The sequence below is a fragment of the Dunckerocampus dactyliophorus genome, chromosome 5, assembly GCF_027744805.1.
Source record: "Dunckerocampus dactyliophorus isolate RoL2022-P2 chromosome 5, RoL_Ddac_1.1, whole genome shotgun sequence".
NCBI lineage: Eukaryota > Metazoa > Chordata > Actinopteri > Syngnathiformes > Syngnathidae > Dunckerocampus > Dunckerocampus dactyliophorus.
In genome coordinates, this window is record NC_072823.1 from 31,202,986 (window position 1) to 31,217,500 (window position 14,515).

General features: G+C 43.2%; 1 protein-coding gene across 3 annotated transcripts in view; it reads left to right on the top strand.

Moving 5' to 3' along the window:
• The window catches only part of LOC129181298 (hyaluronidase-4), a 56,492-nt gene that overhangs the window by 34,476 nt on the left and 7,501 nt on the right, over positions 1-14,515 (top strand). For all 3 annotated transcript variants that reach the window (XM_054776331.1, XM_054776328.1, XM_054776330.1), the window contains exon 3: positions 2,562-2,651. In XM_054776331.1, the coding sequence (XP_054632306.1) occupies positions 2,562-2,651 (90 nt within the window). The remainder of the gene's footprint in view (positions 1-2,561; positions 2,652-14,515) is intronic.

Sequence of the window (14,515 nt, forward strand, 5' to 3'; positions counted from 1 at the left end):
GAACTAATGAATTACTAATGAGGAACTAATGAGTACAGTAGTGACTGAGGAACTAATGAGGAACTAATGAGTACAGTAGTGACTGAGGAACTAATGAGGAACTAATGAGTACCTTAGTGACTGAGGAACTAATGAAGAACTAATGAGGAACTAATGAGTACAGTAGTGACTGAGAAACTAATGAGTACAGTAGTGACTGAGGAAATAATGAAGAAGTAATGAGGAACTGAGTACAGTGGTGACTGGGGAACTAATGAGGAACTAATGAGTACAGTAGTGACTGAGGAACTAACGAAGAACAAATGAGGAACTTATGAGTACAGTAGTGATTCAGGAACTAATGAAGAACTAATGAGGGACTAATGAGTACAGTTGTGACTGAAGAACTAATGAAGAACAAATGAGAAACTAATAAGTACAATAGTGACTGAGGAACTAATGAAGAACTAATGAGAAACTAATGAGTACAGCAGTGACTGAGGAACTAATGAAGAACAAATGAGGAACTAATGAGTACAGTAGTGACTGAGGAACTATGAAGAACTAATCAGGAACAAATGAGTAAGGCACATAAATTTAAAGTAGTTAACGAGGAACCAATGAAAAACTAATGAGTAGTGGTAGTGGTTAGTGTAGTAGTGGTTAGGGTTAGCTAGGTTCGTTCTTCATTACCTCCTAGGATTTTGTGTGCCTTATTGTAAAGTGTTACTTCTACAATCATTATGTGAAACATGAACACATATTTCTTTCCCTTTTCTGTGCGTTCCAAAGAGAGAAAAACAGTTTGCATGAGGGAGCTAACAGTGGAGGGAATGGGACACACCAATTCCAACTACAAAGCCCTCGAAAAAACCTCCAACAAGGTTTAATGGTTTTATATCCATCCTTTGACCATGCAGTAACATCCATGATAATATGTAATACTGACAAGATTTTATACTATTTTGATCATTTTCCACCTCTCTCCTGGGCGCACTGATTTCACAACGAGCGCTACTTCCGATAACAACAGCAGCATAGAAAGAGCGTGTCTGCTTGCTATTACTAATCATGGCGGACTTCGCGAGAGACTTTTGGACAAATGAGGATCCGGACCCGTATCTTTTTCAGCCAGAATATACGGAGGATGAGCTCCAGCAAGGGCGGGCAAACTTTTTGACTCGCGGGCCACATTGGCCGAGGAGCCGTCTATACTGAATGCAGGTGGTCATCAAACAGAACGATCTGTTTGGATCGCTTTTTTTGTACATCTGCGGGCCGCAGTTTGCTCGAACCTGAGCTAAAGGCAAGACACTCCCCCATGTTTCATGGACAGGACTAGAATGAAAATAGTCACTTGCAACGTCCACTCTCGTTGGGATGCCGACTGATCATAGTCGGGCTGCATGTTTCGGCGCAAGACTTGCGCTACCTGTTGAGCGGGTAAATTTAGCATAGCGGTGAGGCAAAAACTGCTGAGAGCAAACGAGCGTCTTGCTGAGTCTTCGTAGCGACGTCGTCGGGTCTAAGTTGAGACCCGATGTTTAGCTGGTAGCGTGCGGAATCTCAAAGTTGACCAACTTTTCGGCTTCCTGCCACAACCTGCTACTCTCCACATGCAAGGCGTGATTTATAACCTAGCATTGACTTTTCCAAACTCACTAACAACACAGCAGCAGTTCCAGTTGGTAGTGTTACCCCTCAGTAGCAGCCTGAGGCGTTGCGATGTTAATACGAGCGAGGCGTGGTGTTACTACGCCAGAAAAAATTGTTCTTCGTGTTATCGCTGTAGCTTGGTTTATACACGGGTCAGTTGTGTAAATCATTGGTCCCCAACCCACAGATGGGCTTGTGTTCCCACAAATCTGTACGGACAGGGCAATCTAAGTTATGATGTGTTGTGTACAGGAACGGCATCAAAGTACAAGCACAAAATGAATACAGACCCCTTCAAGCCCCAGTACGAGCCTGGAGTTTGTTTTGGTACAGGCTGTGTGCTAGCATGAAATACCTTGAGGGTGCGAACAGAGCAAAGCGGCACATTAGCACTCAATAACATCATCAAATCTCACCTTTATGTATTCCCACATAGTATCAGCATTTGGGGGCAAACGTGAGGTGAAAGAAAAAGGGTAAAAATACAGGACAGCAGTCTACATAGGAGAAACGGTGCGTTCAATAAAAACATGCACTATATTATTTTTGGAATAAAACAACGACCAATATTTCCCAATTTCCATGTAGTTATTGACAAATGTAGTTTTTTAAGTGTTTTTCAAGTGCCCAGTTGGTTCCCGCCCACAGACCAGTACCAGTCTGTGGCCAGGTGGCTGGGGACCCCTGATGTAAATGGAACATTTTTTTATTTTTTTTTAGAGCTTCAGAGTCAAAATAGGCGTGTCCCATTATGCCCCTCATGCTGGCTGTTTTGCTCTCTTTCAAACGCATAGAAAAGGGAAAGACGTGTTTCATATAAAATGCCCCCCAAAAAACTCCTTCAGCAGCAGACGTTGTCATCACTGCTGCCATCTAGCGGCCATGCAGACTAGGGACACGCACTCACACGTGTGTCCTGTGTGCAGAAAGACCTGGTCCACACCATCGGGGAGAGTGCAGCACTCGGCGCCGCTGGCTTCGTCATCTGGGGCGACCTGAACCTGACGTCGTCTCGGGTAAGGACTCCATGCCGACCTCTTCACTTGGTACTTTTTGGTTTGTTGTGGGTTCCAGCGGCCAAGTGATCAAACCAGCATCAAGCTCAGTGAGGCTCCTTTGTTCCTCCGTGTTGTTCAGCACAACATTTTAAAAGTCCAAGTGGCCGCTTTCATGTGGAAGAGCATCTGGGATTGTTCCGAGAGCAATGCCAGCTGACGTCATGTGGTCACTCATCACCATCACCATCTTCTCAAAAGCTTGGTCTTAGCCCAGGGGTAGGGAACCTATGGCTCGGGAGCCAGATGTAGTTCTTTTGATGACTGCATCTGGCTCTCAGACGTTTCTTAACATGTTAACTTTTAGTTTCCTTTCTTATAAATACTGTATATGTAACTTCCGTTAGTTATAATAATATGGAAATAACGTGAAATTATTGTGGGAATAAAATCATCACATTTAAAAAAGAAGTAGCTTTTTTTGCTGACATGTTTAAGTCAAAGATACCAGAATTCACAGTGTTTAAAATAATGTTCAAAATACAAAATACCTTTTTATGCATTTCAATCTATCCAATTCAGACTTATTATATGTAGTAGTAGTAGTAGTACTTTATTAATCCCACAGCAGGGAAATTCATCTGTTTATTCTATTATATTCTAACATTGTTGGTCTTGCTTAAAAATGCACGCTTTCAGTTGTTAAAAAAATGTGATATGGCTCTCACAGAAATGCATTTTAAACGAGAAAAGCACTCGGAGAGCACAGACCTCCGCCAAGTGCCATCCAAGCCAACGTTAGCATGCTATAACACCTAGTATGACAGACTGTTATAGAAACACTTTGCACTATCTATCTATGAAAATGGCTAAAATGCTACTATGCCAATGTTAGCATGTTAAGATTCAAGATTCAAGAGAGTTTTATTGTCATGTGCATGGTAAAACGGCAGTTATACTATGCAATGAAATTCTTATTCTGTTCATTCTCCCAAGAAAACCGAGGGAAAGGCTTCTTGAGACGTCATCTGTACTTCTGTGAAGAAAGTGTTGGACGTTTCGCTCCTCATCCGAAGAGTTTCGTCAGCGAACTAATAAGTGCTGGAAGCCTAGGCCTTAAATACAGTAAGCGTGGGCGGAATTGGTGTGCCAACACCCTCCTTCTATTGGTTCCTTACACTAAGCCTGGGCGGAGTAGTGGTATAATCCTCTCCAGCTATTAACACCTCCGATAAAAGGGAAGTGTCCCTCCCTGAGTTGGGTATGAACGACGAGTAGTGCGAAACCACCACCGTCCAATATCACGGTAGGTGAGAGGAAAGCATTAGCGGCTCTGCAGAAAGATGAGAGCATCGCCATCTTAGCAGCTGATAAGGGCAGATGCACAGTGGTTCTCAACACATTGGACTATGAAGAAAAAATAAAAAGTCTAATTAGTGATGCCAACACATAAGAGCAACTTAAAAGGGACCCATCCAGTAGGTATAAGAAAGAAGTCATACACTGTCTCCAAAAGTTAGAGAAGGAAGACCTAATTGACAGACAGATGTATCATAGGTTATACCCTGGGGAGGCTACACCATGTATCTATGGCCTTCCAAAAATTCACAAGGAAGGGTTTCCCCTCAGACCCATTGTGTGTACTATTGACTCTACCACGTACAATTTAGCTAAATATGTAAAAACAGTCTTATCCCCATTGGTAGGCAACACTGATCATCATATAGAGAACACAAAAGGGTTTGTGGCGAGCATCAAAGACCTCAGATTGGAGTCAGAGGAAACTTTGGTGTCTTATGATGTGACTTCACTTTTCACATCTGTCCCCACCTCAGCAGCAGTCTCGGTGGTGAGGAAGAGACTGCTCGAGGACTCAACTCTGCATAGGAGAACAAAACTTAGTGCTGACCACATCTGCCAATTATTGGAAATTTGCCTTAACACTACATATTTTCAGTTTAGAGGGAAATTTTACAGACAAATTCATGGTTGTGCTATGGGCTCACCAGTCTCACTCATAGTGGCGAATCTGTACATGGAAGAGATGGAGAAACAGGCTCTCACATCCTAAAATTCCTACCTATTTCAAACCAGTAAATACCCTGAGACAAAAATGAGTGCATCCTAAAGACAAGGCTCCAAACCAAAAACAGAGCAATGTGGTCTATTCCATCCACTGTAAAGATGAGGAATGCAAAGAGCACTACATTGGGGAAACTCAGCAAATGCTCCAAAAAAGGCTTTATCAACATCGCAGGGACAATTCTAGTGGTCCTCAATCAGCAGTACATCTACACCTTAAAGCAACCAATCACTCTTTTCAGGACAGCGATGTAAAGATTTTGGCCAAAGAAAACAGATGGTTAGAAAGAGGAGTAAAGGAAGCTATTTTTGTCAAACAACAGAACCCATCATTGAATCGGAATGGTGGTTTGAGGTTTAATTTGGACCCTGTATTCAGCAGGTTACTGAAACCAAAACCCACAGCTCTTAGTCTTGCAAATGAGGTGAAGCCAGGGCCGAGCCAGAACAATAGATGCTAACGAGCCAGTATCAGAGTCGTTCATACCCAACTCAGGGAGTGACACTTCCCTTTTATCGGAGGTGTTAATAGCTGGAGAGGATTATACCACTACTCCGCCCAGGCTTAGTGTAAGGAACCAATAGGAGGAGGGTGTTGGCACACCAATTCCGCCCACTCTTACTGTATTTAAGGCCTAAGCTACCAGCACTTATTAGTTCGCTGACGAAGCTCTTCGGATGAGGAGCGAAACGTCCGACACCTTCTTCACAGAAGTACAGATGACGTCTCAAGAAGCCTTTCCCTCGATGGACAACTCCTGTACGACTGAGAGCCTACACAGACATCTCCCAAGAAAAGAAAGAAAACACAAGGAAGAATAAGAACATAAGAAACATAAACATATATACCAATAAATTAAGCAACAACAACAGAAGAGACATTAATACAAATAAATAATACAAATAAATAAAGTGCTATGAGTGTGTGCGTTCATTGAGAAGTCTGATGGCCTGTGGGTAAAAGCTGTTTGCCAGCCTTGTGGTCCTGGACTTCAAACTCCTGTAGCGTCTGCCTGACGGTAGGAGTGTGAATAATGAGTGTTGTGGATGTGTGCTGTCCTTGATGAGGTTGTGTGTTCTGCGTAGGACTCTAGTTTTATAAATGTCTTGCAGTGAGGGGAGGGCTGCCCCAACAATGTTCTGTGAGGTCTTGATCACCCGCTGGAGTGCCTTCCTACCACGTGTTGTACAGTTACCGTACCAAACAGTGATGGAGGCGGTAAGGACACTTTCCATAGTGCATCTGTAGAAGCAACTCAGGATTGTGGTGGACATGCCAAATTTCCTCAGTCTTCTCAGGAAGTACAGTCTCCTTTGGGACTTCTTCATAATTTGTTGGGTGTTGTGAGACCAGGTGAGGTCCTCGCTGATGTGTGTGCCAAGGAACTTGAAGGTTTTCACCCTCTCCACCTCAGTCTCATCAATAAACAGGGGTCTATGCGGCTCCTTTTCCCTTGTTCTTGGGTCAATGATCATCTCTTTAGTCTTATCTGTATTGAGAAGGAGATTGTTATCATGACACCAAGCTATAATGTCCGCCACCTCTCTCCTGTATGATGTTTCAACACCACCAGTGATCAGTCCGATGACTGTAGTGTCATCCGCAAATTTAATGATGCTGGTGTTGTTCTGGGAGGCCACGCAATCGTAGGTGAAGAGCGTGTAGAGGACTGGACTCAGCACAAACCCCTGTGGGGTCCCAGTGCTCACAATTCTTGAGCTGGATGTGCGATTGTGGACTCTGACTGACTGGGGCCTGCCTGTTAGAAAGTTAAACACCCAGTTACAGAGGGAGGGTGACAGACCAAGTGTGAGGAGCTTATTTGTGAGTTTGTGGGGGCTGACTGTATTAAGAGCAGAGCTATAGTCTATAAATAGCATTCTGACGTACAGTATGTCACAAAAGTGAGTACACCCTTCACATTTCTGCAAATATTTTATTATATCTTTTCATGGGACACCACTGAAGAAATGAAACTTTGCTACAATGTAAAGTAGTCAGTGTACAGCTTGTATAACAGTGTAAATTTACTGTTCCCTTCAAAATAACTCAATACACAGACCTTAATGTCTAAACTGCAGGCAACAAAAGTGAATACACCCCAAGTGAAAATGTCCAAATTGGGCCAAAAGTGTCAATATTTTGTGTGGCCACCATTATTTTCCAGCACTGCCTTAACCCTCTTGGGCATGGAGTTCACCAGAGCTTCACAGGTTGCCACTGGAATCCTCTTCCACTCCTCCATGACGACATCACGGAGCTGGTGGATGTTAGAGACCTTGTGCTCCTTCACCTTCAGTTTGAGGATGCCCCACAGATGCTCAATAGGATTTAGGTCCGGAGACATGCTTGGCCAGTCCATCACATTCACCCTTAACTTCTTTAGCAAAGCAGTGGTTGTCTTGGAGGTGTGTTTGGGGTCGTTGTCATGTTGGAATACTGCCCTGCGGCCCAGTTTCCGAAGGGAGGGGATTATGCTCTGCTTCAGGATGTCACAGTACATGTTGGCATTCATGGTTCCCTCAATGAACTGTAGCTCCCCAGTGCCGGCAGCACTCATGCAGCGCCAGACCATGACACTCCCACCACCATGTTTGACTGTAGGTAAAACACACTCGTCTTTGTACTCCTCACCTGGTTTCCGCCACACACGCTTGACACCATCTGAACCAAATAAGTTTATCTTGGTCTCATCAGACCACAGGACATGGTTCCAGTAATCCATGTCTTTAGTCTGCTTATCTTCAGCAAACTGTTTGCGGGCTTTCTTATGCATCATCTTTAGAAGAGGCTTCTTTCTGGGATGACAGCCATGCAGACCAATTTGATGCAGAGTGCGACGTATGGTCTGAGCACTGACAGGTTGACCACCCATCCCTTCAACCTCTGCAGCAATGCTGGCAGCACTCAGGCGTCTATTTTCCAAAGACAACCTCTGGATATGACGCTGGGCACGTGCACTCAACTTCTTTGGTCGACCATGGCGAGGCCTATTCTGAGTGGAACCTGTGATGTTAAACCGCTGTATGGTCTTGGCCACCGTGCTGCTGCTCAGTTTCAGAGTGTTGGCAATCTTCTTATAGCCTAAGCCATCTTCGTGTAGCGCAACAATTCTTTTTTTCAGATCCTCAGAGAGTTCTTTGCCATGAGGTGCCATGTTAAACTTCCAGTGACCAGTATGAGAGAGTGTGAGAGTGATAAAACCAAATTTAACACACCTGCTCCCCATTCACACCTGAGACCTTGTAACACTAATGGGTCACATGACACTGGGGAAAGAAAATGGCTAATTGGGCCCAATTTGGACATTTTCACTTAGGGGTGTATTCACTTTTGTTGCCTGCAGTTTAGACATTAAGGTCTGTGTATTGAGTTATTTTGAGGGGACAGTAAATTTACACTGTTATACAAGCTGTACACTGACTACTTTACATTGTAGCAAAGTTTCATTTCTTCAGTGGTGTCCCATGAAAAGATATAATAAAATATTTGCAGAAATGTGAGGGGTGTACTCACTTTTGTGACATTCTGTATGTGTCCTGGCCCTGTAGGTGAGAAAGGGCTGTGTGGATGGCAGTGTTGACTGCATCATCCGTGGACCGGTTCTGGCGGTATGCAAACTGTAGAGGGTCCACAGTTGCCGGGATGCTCTTTTTGATGTGGGTCATGACTATTCTTTCAAAGCACTTCATAACAATAGGAGTGAGTGCTATAGGGCGATAGTCATTCAAGCAGGTCACGTTGCTCTTCTTGGGTACGGGCACTATGGTGGTGGACTTAAAGCAGGTCGGTACAGATGCTTGTGCAAGCGACAGGTTAAATATGTCAGCAAGCACATCAGCTAGCTCTGATGAGCAAACCCGAAGTACACAGCCTGAGATGTTGTCTGGGCCTGCTGCTTTTCGTGGGTTTGTTTTGTTCAGAACCCAGCGCACATCAGCTGATGTCACCATGAGAGGTGAGTCCTGTGTGCTCCCCAGGTTCAGCCACCCTCTCTGCTCATCAGGAGTTTGGGTGTCAAAGCGGGCATAGAACTCGTTCAGCTCATCAGGAAGTGTGGTATGGCTTGACGTGGCTACGCTACTCCGCTGTCGATAGTCTGTGATGTGCTGGAGCCCCGCCCACATGCGCCGAGGGTCTGAGGTGGAATAGTAGCCCTCCAGCTTGTCTGTACTGTCTTTTGGCCTCTGGTATGGACCTTCTCAGGTCATATCTGGCCTTTTTGTAGTCCTCAGCGGTGCCCATGCCCAGGACACCATCCGTAGTCTCATTAGGAGCATGCCCCCACGTTGTCAGGCATGCGTACAAGCGCATGGGGGCCACACAAACTACTGAGAATCATTTTGAGTTGCTACAATGACATTTTAGCAAAATGGACCAGTGTGCTGCATCATTTTTTCACTTTCATTTTTGGGGTGTCTTTGATTTCCCCCCTCTATAGGGTGATCATTTTCATTTCTGTCAAATGATGTGGCATCATTTTGTTACTAATACATCACCCGCTTATTATCAGGAAACATATTCAACATCATTTTTCCCCCAGTTTACATCTGATGTGTTTCTAAGTGTTCCTCTCATTTTTGTGAGCAGTATATACTGCTCACAAATTAAAGGAACACTTTTTTATTTGGCCTGGCATGAATTGGATTAAACCTGTCTGATAATTTTCTGATTGGTTAAGCAGCTGAGGGCCTCATTGATCAATTTCAGCAGTATTGGTGTTCATGGAATTAACAACAGGTGCACCTCAGTGGCAACAATTAGAAAACCCTCAAAACAGGACTGGTTTTACATGTGGAGGTCATTTGAAGTTTCTCCCTCTTGATCTTTTTTGGCTGGTTTTCCAGTTGTGCTGATTTTGGCTTGCGTAATTATCTCTACTGGCAGTATGAGGCGATTCCTTAACCCTACAGAAGTTGCACAGGTTGTCCAACTTCTCCAGGATGGCACATCCACACGTGCTGCAGCAAGAGGGTTTAATGTGTCTCCCAGCACAATCTCAGAACATGGAGGAGCTTTCAGGAGACTGGTGGTTATTCTTGGAAAGCTGGACAGGGCCGTAGAAGGTCCTCAACCCCTCAGCAGGACCGATACCTGCTCGTGCCTTACAGAATGACCTCCAGAGGGCCACTGGTATGAATGTCTCTACCCCAACAATCAGGAACAGACTTCATGAAGGTGGCCTGAGGGCCTGACGTCCTGTAGTGGGCCCTGTGCTCACTGCCCAGCACCGTGGAGCTCCACTGGCATTTGCTCAAGAACACCAGAATTGGCAAGTCCGCCACTGGCGCCCTGTACTTTTCACAGACGAGAGCAGGTTCACCCTGAGCACCTGTGATAGACGTGAAAGAGTCTGGAGAAGACAAGGAGAACGTTATTCTGCCTGCAACGTCGTGGTGGGTCAGTGATGGTCTGGGGAGGCATATCCCTGGAAGGACACACAGACCTCTATTGCCTAGGAAATGGTGCTCTGACTGCCATAAGGTATCGAGATGAAATCCTTGAACCCATTGTCAGACCCTACGCTGGTGTAGGAGGTCCTGGTTTCCTCCTAATGCACGACAATGCCCGACCTCACATGGCAAGAGTATGCAGGCAGTAGCTGGAAGATGAAGGAATTGAAACAACTGAATGGCCTTCACGATCCCCTGACTTAAACCCAATAGAACATGTCTGGGACATTATGTTTCGGTCCATTATATAAAATATGTGCACGTCACTTCCTGTTGTATGGAAAGGACGCTCACGGAAAAGCTCCGTCCACTATTACCGGAGTTTTAAACTTTTGCGACCTTGGTGAATACAGTTCGTGATCACAACTTGTGATTACAACTTTGCAAGTGAGTGCTGAGACTTCCGCCTCAATTCGGACCTGCGAGTGGACTAAACTCACCAAAAGAGAAAATCAGGTGGAGCCGGCAGCCGTTACAAGAAAGCTATCATGCTAGCCGCGGTTTGACAGCTGCACACGAAGCCTGATTTTAATAACAGGATAACATTTGGAGTTTTCCTGTGCAGCTTTTTCCGGCCCACGAGGACTGGTGGGACTTTGGTGAGATACTGGTGAGAGACAAACTCGCTGTTATAGAGAATATTAATCACCGAAGGCATAGCACCACAAGCCAACGGCTAACTGACGGCGTTACCAAGCAACAGTAACAAGGTCAAAGGCTCGAGGGAGAGGAAGCGCAACAAGCGGTGGCTCTAGCAGTTGTGGTCGAAGTACTCCAGATTCAGTCATATATACGGAAGATGTCGATCTAGAACAGATTCCTGAGACAACCGGAGGTGCTCACCTATTACCACACCCGCCGCCGAGACCCAACAAGGATGACAGTTAATCAGATGACACAACTGAGTGGAAATATAGATAAAGCAACAGCGAGAGCCTTACAGAAGGTTAAACACCGCGCAAAAAAGCAAGAAAGAAGCTTAATGGAAAAGAGTGAGGATACCACGGCGAAAACCACGGAGGATTATGGAAAACAGATGCAGCAACTTGTGGAGAATTCCAACTCCATGCAAAGAGTAATTCAAAGTCTGCTAGAGTCTTCCAACGCCATACAAAGAGAAATGCAAGGTCTGAAAGAGCAAGTTCAAGTTCAGAGAGAAGCATTGCAAAATGAAATGGGGATATTAAGGAAGGAAATGCAAGGTCTGAGAGTGGAGAATAAAAAATTACAGGAAAGTTATGCTGCACTGGGAGCCACTCTCAGAAAGGAATGTGAAGAAAAGGATAAAATCATTGAGCAGCTGAAAAACACCATAGATGACATGGATCAGAACACACCAATGAGTGACGTGGTCGTGACGGGACTTTGAATCAAACCAAGGTCCTACGCCACAGCAGTGGCGAATACTGAAGAACAAGATGAAAGGGATGTCGCCTCAACAGAGCAACAAGTTGTTGCTTTCTTGCAATCAAAGAACGTGGATGTAGACATCCAATCTATTGATACTTGCATCCCACTGTATGGGAGGAACTTACTACACCCGTCATCATCGTCAAATTCACTAATAGGAAACACAAGGTTGCTCTGCTGAAACAGGGAAAGAAGCTGAAAGGAACAAATGTCTACATGAATGACCACCTGACCAAGCGCAACGCTGCGATTGCTAAGAAAGCACGTGATCTGAGGAAGCAAGGAAGGATCCAAGGAACATGGAGTGCAAACTGCAAAATCTTCATCAAAGCAAATGGAGGACCAGAGGCCAGAGTTCTTGCTGTCAAAGACATCAAGGACCTAGAAGGATACTGAGGTCTCCCAACATGGAGGAAAACAGCTTCAATATGCTACAAGAAGATCTACAACTGGACACTTTTTACTTTACAGATCACAAACAATTGATATGAAAAAGATATTGATCCAGACTCAAATGTTTTCTCTCACATTACAAACGACTGCCGTTATTATACGGAGGAGCAATACAACAACAGCTTCATCAACGACGACAAGTTATCCATCATACACATAAACAGCAGAAGCTTGAACGCAAACTTTACTAATATTAAACAATATTTGAATCACTTCAAAGAACCTTTCAAAGTAATAGCAATCTCAGAAACTTGGATCAATGCTAACAAAGGAATGGATATGAAATGATGTGTGCAAACAGGAACAATGCAAATGGAGGAGGTGTGGCCGTTTACGTGGACAAACATCTGACCTACAAAATGGTAAAGAATATGTCATTTCTCATTGATAACATTTTAGAATGTATAACAATGGAAATCTGTAAAGAAAAAAGCAAACATGTGTTAATAAGTTGTGTGTACAGAACTCCAAAGTCAAAGATTGGAATGTTTGAGGATTGGATTAAGACAACGTTTACAGACATAGGTCAAAAAACTATTTTCATATGTGGAGACTTCAATATTGACCTTTTGAACCCACACAAGTACAAGGAAATAGATGACTTCACAGATACAATGTATAGTTTGAGTTTATATCCTAAAATCATCAGACCAAGTAGAATACCAGAGCACTGTGCCACCCTCATCCATAATATATTCACCAATGACTTGGATAACAACACCATCAGTGGCCTGCTAATTAGTGATATCAGTGATCATCTTCCAGTGTTCACAATCTACAATGAACATTATAAGAAAAGACAGGTGGAGGCAAAAAAGACTTTTCAAAGATTGCGTACTGAGGACAGCATCCGGGCCTTCAAGATAGGACTAGAAGAACAAAGTTGGGAGAGGGTCTACAGTGCAATAGATGTGGATGAAGCATATGACAGCTTCCTTGGTACTTATATGGAGCTCTACGATAAGAACTGTCCCTGGCAAGAAAAGCCCAAGAAGCAAAAGAAAAACCAGCAGCCATGGATGACAAAAGGACTAAAAAACGCCTGTAAGAAGAAGAAGACATCATACAGGACATTCATCATCCAACAGACTAAAGAAGCAGAACAAAAGTATAAGACTTACAAGAATAAGTTGACAACTATCTTGAGAGTGTGTAAGAGGGAATATTATAGTCATGTACTAAATAAGAACAAAAATAAGATGAGAGCAACTTGGGGCATCTTAAATAGTCTTATAAAGAACAACTTTAAGAAAGCAGACTACCTTCACTATTTCATGGTTGGAAACACCAACAGGAAGGACATGAAGGAGGTAGCTGAAATGTTTCATGATTATTTTGTAAATATTGGACAAAAACTGGAAGAAGAAATTCCAAAACAAGACACAATTGATGAAGGGAATGATATCATTGATAGGAATCTTAATTCTATGTTTCTCACTGTTGTAACCAAAAAGGAGATCACTGACATTGTTAAACATTTTAAGGCAAAAACATCAACTGATTGTCATGGAATCGAAATGGAAACAATTAAAAGGGTCATCAATGAGATCGCAGACCCGTTAGCATAGATTAGTAACTTATCATTTCAGACTGGAATATTTCCAAGCAAAATGAAAACAGCCAAGGTGGTTCCAATTTTCAAAAAAGGAGACAAACACCAATTTACAAATTATCGGCCAGTTTCCTTGTTACCACAATTCTCTAAAATTGTGGAGAAGCTATTTAATAATAGGTTGGACAAATTTATTAATAAGAATGAATTATTTGCTAGCAGTCAATATGGTTACAGAGCCAACATTTCAACTTCTATGGCACTGATGGAAATCACGGAGGAAATCACTACTGCCATAGACAACAGAAGATGTGCAGCAGCAGTATTCATGGATCTGACAAAAGCCTTCGATACAATTAATCACACTATCTTAATTTCATAATTAGAAAGGTACGGAATTAGAGGACTAGTCTTGAATTGGGTTAAAAGCTACCTAGCAAAGAGGAAACAATTTGTAAAGCTAGGAGAATACACATCTGGGAGTTTATACACCACGTGTGGAGTACCCCAGGGGTCCATACTGGGACCAAAACTGTTTAATTTGTACATCAACGACATTTGTAAAGTAACAAACGACTTAAAATTGGTCTTATTCGCGGATGATACCACCGCTTTCTGTTCTGGTGAAAGCACACAAGAACTCATTAAAAAGGTCAAGGATGAAAAGGTCATATTAAAGTCATGGTTTGACAGGAACAGATTATCCTTGAATTTAAGTAAAACTAAAATAATGCTATTTGGTAATAGCAGAAAGGACACGTACGACCAAATACAAATTAATGGAGTGAATATTGAAAAAGTGGAAGAATATAAATTCCTGGGGTTATAATAGATGAAAAAATGAGTTGGAAATCTCATATTAAAAATATACAACAAAAGGTGGCGAGAAATATCTCTATATTGAATAAAGCAAAATATGTTCTTGACCAAAAAT